General features: G+C 36.9%; 1 protein-coding gene across 1 annotated transcript; it reads right to left on the minus strand.

Moving 5' to 3' along the window:
- Positions 1–5,953: 5,953 nt before the first annotated feature.
- Positions 5,954–6,967, minus strand: LOC122054778 (shikimate O-hydroxycinnamoyltransferase-like). Its single transcript, XM_042616212.1, has 3 exons — positions 6,779–6,967; positions 6,552–6,731; positions 5,954–6,055 (listed from the first exon to the last, which is right to left on the minus strand). The coding sequence occupies exons 1-3, from the start codon at positions 6,965–6,967 to the stop codon at positions 5,954–5,956; spliced, it is 471 nt and encodes a 156-aa protein (XP_042472146.1).
- Positions 6,968–7,280: the final 313 nt, after the last annotated feature.

Below are 7,280 nucleotides of genomic sequence, written 5' to 3' on the forward strand. Positions count from 1 at the left end.
TTTCATTACGACCGAACCAAAAAAAGTTCCTCCTGATGGTGGTCGACTATTTCTCCAAATAGGAGGACATTGAGCCCTTGGTTCAGATCACAGAAGACGTAGCGATCAAGTTCCTTTGGAAAAACATCATCTATTGGTGTGACCTTCCCTCTAGATTTGTCTCTGACAATGGTTATCAGTTTCAGGGGGGCAAGCTCAAGAAGTGGTGCGAGGTATTCAACATGCCTTCTCCTCTTTTGCCTTTTCTGAGAGCAATGGGCAAACTTAATTTGTTAATCAGGAGATTATCTAAGGGCTTAAGGTCAAGCTAGACCATGTAAGAGGAAATTGGGTTAAATAACTAGTTGTTGAGCATCCTCTAGTCCTACCCAACAACTCCTCAGGGGAGCACCGGGTGACACCTATTCATCCGGTCTATGGTGGGGAAGTAGTCATTCTTGTTGAGATCGGCATGGAGTCTGCTCGGGTAAGCACCTAGGACCACAACAATCCTGACAAACAACTACTTGAGCTCGACCTAATAAGTGAAACAAGAGAAAAGACAGTCACTCAGCTCACAACCTACCGATAACAAATGTGTCAGACCTATAACAAAGGAGTCATCTCCTGCACCTTTCAAGTCGATGACTTTATCCGTAAGAAATTCAAGCTTATGGGAGACATGGGTAAGATGAAGCCCCAGTGAGGAGGGCCTTATCGGGTTAGTCACAAGCTGAGTTTGGGAGCTTATGATATGCAAAACTCTAAGGGAAGGCAACTAGGACTACCTTGGAACATTGATAACCGATATTTGAACATTTTATTTTATTGTTATAACTCGGTGTTTCTATCTTTTTATGTGCCCAATTATATTTTTTTAGTGTGTTTCATGAGAGTGGATATTTGTTATTTTAATTCTTGTACATTTATGTGTATTTTGAATATTATTTGATTATATTATGTTTTGTAGGAATTGATGGAGAAAATAATTGAGGAGAAGAACACCGGTTTGGACCAAGCGATTATTTGGTTCACTTGCCAAAGGTTTGGAGGAGAGAAAGGAGCTCAAATCTAAAGCCTCATCCAAAACCCAATTTCAACAGCTCAAATCCAAAGCTTCAAATGAGAAAAAACCTTAAAATCTCTTCCTTGGTCCGGTTCAATTTCTAGTTTGGTTCAATTGGGCCCGATTCAAGTGGAAGCTTAAAAGGGGAAATTCTAGGTTTGGTACAGTGGCTCGACCATTTCTCATTCACTTTAGGGTGTGTTTGGTTGGGGGTTATCCTTGATAACCTTAGTAATCCATCCAAGGTTATCAATGAAGACTCTGTTTGTTTAGATAATCAATGATTCTCGAGTAATGTTCCATGCTCGACATGTTAGTAAAAGGGGCATGTAATTCGAAATCGGAAAACTTAGGAAAATTGAGGTTTTTCTTGATTAAGGAGTTAACAAAATTTTTTTTGTCCAAAATAACCTTGAATACAAGAAAATGTGATAAAAAAAAGAAAAATGTAAAGAAAAAAATATAAAAAATAAAATAAAAAACTTAAAAAATGTAAAAAATATTAAAAAATTTAAAAATTAGAAAAACATAAAAAAATAATAAAAAATGGGAAAAAGATAACAACATAAAAATAGAAAATAGAAAAAATGTAAAAAAAATTAAGAAAACATAAAAAATGTAAAAAAAATTTAAAAAATATATAAAAAATTTAAAAAATAGAAAAAACATTAAAAAATTTAAAAAATGTAAAAAAATAAAAAATATATAAAAAAAATAATTTTTTTTAAAAAAACTTTAAAAAATTTAAAAAAAATAAAAAAGGGGAAAAAAAGAAATAAAAAAAATAAATAACACACAAAAATAAAGGAAAACGTGAAAAATAAAAAATAAAAAAAACATAGAGTTTAGAAGATATATATGGTTGGTTTTGTAACTAAAGGTAATATAGTAAAATATTAAATTAGGTTATTTATTAAAACTTTCAAACAAATAAGTTTTTGTTGCATTACCTAGGTTGAACCAAACAATATTTGGTTATGTTTTATTCCCCATAACCTTGATTATGTGATTACTTGGTAATCACATAACCAAGATTATACATGATAACTTGAACCAAACACACCCTTAATGTTTCCCTTTCCTCACGTTTTCTCCCCTGATGCACCCAATTCCTCTTCTTCCCAATCTTCTTCAAGCAGCGACGAACGACAACGGTGCTGGCGGCTGCAAGCGACGATGATGACATCCCCCGATCAAGCTCAACTCTCCGAAGAGTTTTTCGGTGTTTCCCCTTCTCCCATGGCTTCTTTGTTGACCTTGTTAGAGTGGTTGCAAGGGATAGGGTTCCACAGCAAGCGGCGGCAGCAGCGAGCTACGATCTTCTTCACCTCATTGAAGTGGTTCTCATATGTGTCCGGTACCTCCAGACGTTCTTTTAGCTCCCCTCTCCGTATGTGGTTTGGATGGGCAGGGGATAAAGAGGGCGACAGTTGTTCATCTACTTCTCCAGCGAATCCACCTTCTAAGATCCAGCACCGAGCGCTACTGAGAATCCTTGTGGACATGGTTTGCGAAGACAGAAGTCTTCCCAATGAGCTGCGACAGCTGTTCAACACTCTTCTCCGACAACAAGTTCCTTGTATACTGTTCCTTTTCTGATTTCATCCAACCTGTTCAATTTAGTGTGGTTTGCACTGGTGAGAGCATCATTGACGGGATTGGACAATATCTCTGCACCTCCTTTCAATTCCCATTGGAGTGATTCTTCGATGGAAGATTCATCCATGTCATTGTAGAAGTAAGCACTTCCAAAATTTCTGTTACTGTCCACCAGCTTTGGTGGTTCCAAATTCAGGTTTTTCATGTGACAGCGAAGAGTAGTCGGATTGGGGTTGATTGTGGAAGATTGAGTTTAGTTAATTTAGTTTCTTTTCTTGTTTGATTTATGTGTTATGTTCTTATGCATGATAGATTGTTGTTATTACATTTTGTTAGTTTCATTTATGCATGATTATTGATCTTGTATCATAGTGTGACAATGTGGTGTAGGTTAATCATTTATGCATAAGTAGGTTTTGTTCATTGCTGTTAAATTATTTAGTTCCTTAATGCTCATATCATGTCTATTGAGGGATGTTCTTGTGTCGTAGTGATAGTGCGGTGTAGGGAAATCTTCAATGGTTAGATAAAACAGTTGGTTAATTTCTATATGCATGTTTCTTCTGTAGAAGGACTATGAATGCCTGGTAGAAGATTTTGATAAAAATAAAAAACTAAAAGAGCAAATAGAATTACTAAAAACGAATGATACATGATTGAAGGAATCATAGGGGTTAAATTACAAAAGTAGCTAGAAAATATATTTCTAGAAAATACTTGATAAACACAGTAAGCAGAAACTTATTTTGAGTTCCCAAATCATGCGTAGTCAGATTAAAATTGATTTTTTATGCATGCTTTAAATTGAATTTGCATTAATTTTTAACATTGTTTATAAAATTAAGTATTTCATATGATTTCTCTTCATACTTTGTATTGATTTTTTTTTTTTGTGAAAAATAAAGATATTATTTGCTAATAGAAATATTTTTGAGATTTTTCGATGATTATCTAATTTTTATGAATATTTTTATTAAGAAAGGAAATTTTAAATTTACAATTTTCAGAGATAAATTTTGAAGAACCTGATTTTTAGAAAATTACTGTTGAATTTTGAATGTGTAGAAAAATCAACCAGATTTTTAGAACTCAAAGACTATTTTAAAAATATTTAATTTTAAAAATATCTTTATCTGTTTAATAATATTTATTACGGTTAAAATAAAAATGTTCTAACTTAAAATTTTATCATGTTTTTAAATGATTATGATTGTAATTGAAAAAAAATTCAAGATTTTTCGACACTTAAAAATAATTTTAAATTTTTTTTTCCAAAATCTTTGGATTAATTGATTAAAAATTATTTCTTTGAAAATTAATTTTGATAACATGACATATAACTGCAAAATTCTGTTTAAACCTCCTAGAAAAATTTCAATATTTTTCTAATTTTTTTTCGTATTTTTCGTAACATGTTTTTATGTGATTAAAGTGGGAGAAAATAGGGAATAAGTTAAGGTGAAGATATAAAATTTAATATTTTTATTGAATTTACTGTAAATTTATCACTTGTAATAATTGCAGATTTATTTGTTTAAATTATTTTTTATTAAATTTAAACTCTAATTTAATTTGGGTTAATGCACATCAAAAGGGGGATATTTTAAGTATCTCGGATGAGTTTTATGTGATCAATCTAGTTAAGTTAGGCTTTCTTGTTTTGATGTATTGTGTCTAAATGTGCAGGGACTTAGGAACATAAGAGACAACAAGCGAGAATGATGGCACAGTAAGCGAGTTGACAGACTTGGTGCATCTGAGGGATGAGGAGCTGTGAAAGAGTCACTGGCAGATGAGAAGGACGCATATGATGCTTTCGAGAGACGAGAAGCCAGGCAGAAACATTATTCGAGGAGAAGGCCAAAGCTAGGTTTAGGTGAGTTCAACTTTGGACGACCGGAAAATCATCCAAGAGATCAGATAAGTCAACCTGAGTTGACTGTTTCCAAGCACCCGAAAATCGATAACTTCGTTGATGAAGAGCCATTACAGAGTGGATCAAAAAAACCAAGTCCAGGTGCACGAACCAGGTCCAAGCACCTGGAATATGCCACGTTAGCAAACAGTTAGTTTCGACCATTGGGTTATAAATAGATCTCAGGTTCTCGAAGTTCAATATAACACACTTGTATTTCACTTCATGTTTTGTTTTCATTTCATTTGCGCGTAACTGCTATAAGAGGCTTCTCTGCCTTCAACAAAGGAGACTTTCTATTAGAGGTTTCACTGCCTTAGATTAACAATCTCCTCAGTTGCAAACCAAGTAAACTCGAAGTCTTCTCCTACTTTATTTTTATGCATTTATTTTTTTTCTTAACTAACGTGTGCTCATCCTTACTAAGTTTCAAAAGCAAAAGAAATTTCTAATCGTAAATTACAGGGCTATTCACCCCCTTCTAGTCAGCCTCACTGGGATCTATAGAATGAACTGCGCTAGCTGTTCCAACGAAATGGGGCCCTCCGCGATCTCCTCTACTACTAGGGGAACTGGTGGCCTTGATGCCTAAGACCTTTCCTCTGCCACTCATTCATTGTCCTCTTGATGCTCACCATCCTCATGCCTCAGTCCTCCATTCTCATAGGCAGTGCTAGAAATGATGCAGTTAGAATCTCCTCCTCCACAGCACAGAGCCTCTTTTTCTACCGCAACACCTCCATAAGGGTTCACACTAGTAGAACCTCAACTTCCGATGACCTCAATATCTCTGATTGCAACCGGAAGCCCTCTTAGGTGTTGACCTGGACACCAAATCAAACACCAACGAGTGAAGCTTGGTGTTGTCAGCTTTGCCCCTCCGATGCTTACGTTAGCAACTGAGTGAATGAATAATATGCCTTCCTCTAGGAGAGACTTGAGGTATTAGAGATAGGCCTTATACGGTGAAGGACTTTAACCAGATGTGGGTTGGATGTCTTCTGTTAGAGGAAGGACTTCTATTGGAATTGGAGCAAAGAAGAGAAGTTAAGAATGAGAAGACAAATTTATAGCTCCCCTTCCTTCGAACTTAAGTTGCTTTTTATAGAAATATAACTTGGTTTCTCGTGCCCCCTCACCCCTGTCATATCTCCCTTACGCGGTATGTGAAAGAGGTCATTCCGTCATCAGGGGACTATGCTTTAGTGTTAAAGACATGTTTTGACATGCCCTGCTTTTTCCTACTGTAAGGAATCAAGAACGAACCCCTAAGTGCTAAATGGCAGTCTGTCTTTATGAGTTTGACCTTCGATTAGTTGACCACATAACTTCCGTTAAAGTCAAGGGAGATGATGCGACGACAGGAACTAGATGGCAAGGGAGGAAACTCCTCCTCAGATTACTTCTATGGCCTGCTTGACAAAGTTTCCTGATGGACTGTTAGCAAGCAAACCACCAATGGAGAAAGTAAAAGAGGGTAGTCGAAGAGGCAGAGCCTAGAAGAAATATTCCCCTGAGGGATGTTCTCATTGGTCTGGGTAACTTATTGTGGAGGTGTTCTAGTGGAGATGCTCCTCTAACGCCCATAAGTTGTAGAGTGTGAAGACCAGTAGAGGTTTAGTATGCTCCTCTAAGAAGGCACCCTTCCTGTCAGATTGTTTCAAGGGTGTACCTAGTAGGATTGTTCTCAAATTTTCACCTCAAAAGTATGTGAGGACTTAGATTTTTCGATGATGTACCTAGCGGGGTTGTTCCTAATCTTTTACCTCCAGAGTCCGTGGAAACTTAGGCTTTCCGAAGATGTACCTAATGAGATGGTTCCCAATCTTACTTTACAATATACATTTAAATTTCTCAAAAAAAAAAAAAATTAAAATCATATCTATACAAAAAAAAAAAAAAGATCATTCCCTTTTTTTAAAAAATATTTATTTATAAAATTTACGTTTTTTTTTTAGTCTCAAGTTGTCGTAGACTGAAAGCGGTAATTACCTGGAGGAGTAAAAGCGGGAAAGCGGAGATGCCGTTGGTGTAGTCTGCATTTAGTTTTGGGATCAGCTGCTCCAGCTCCCTGGTGGGTGCGAAGTCGCCGAAGTCGTCCACCGTCGTCTCCGCATCCGCCTCCACAAACAGCACCCCCTCACCGTTGCAATCGATCGCGATCCGACCGTCCTGACCGCGAGTCAAGCGCCCGGCCATGGATAGAAGGGCACCAGCACCTGGGACAGCGCGTCGCGCAGCACCGCCGCGTCAAAGAAGTTGGCCGACCCATCCGGACGGTAAAATAAGACGAACAGCGTGTGGTGATGCGGCGTCACCAGATCCAGGTTGGAGAGCCACAACCGTCTCTTCGGGGTCGCTTCCGCCGGCTGCACAATCGTCGACCGCAGCACGTTGATCACAACCATAACTCCCTAATGACAGCGTTCGTGCAGTGGTTCAGTCATCACCACTAAAAACAAATAAACGCGCTGGCATGTACTAGTTCGTTGCTAATTGTTTTTAAACATGACCTAATAATATATACTATTTAACTTGAAAATTCCAAATTACGTTCAACTTGAAATCTACCGGAAAACAGAAACATTTACTCCCAAAGCCAAACGCTATGTAAGCAACAGGAGGTAGAACTCCGTAGAGGCAAACATTATATCAATTTTCCATAAATTAAGCAGGAATCTACAAAATGAAGGATAAAAGGCTAATAAAGAGCGGTACCCC

The sequence above is a fragment of the Zingiber officinale genome, chromosome 3B (assembly GCF_018446385.1).
Source record: "Zingiber officinale cultivar Zhangliang chromosome 3B, Zo_v1.1, whole genome shotgun sequence".
Taxonomy (NCBI): Eukaryota; Viridiplantae; Streptophyta; class Magnoliopsida; order Zingiberales; family Zingiberaceae; genus Zingiber; species Zingiber officinale.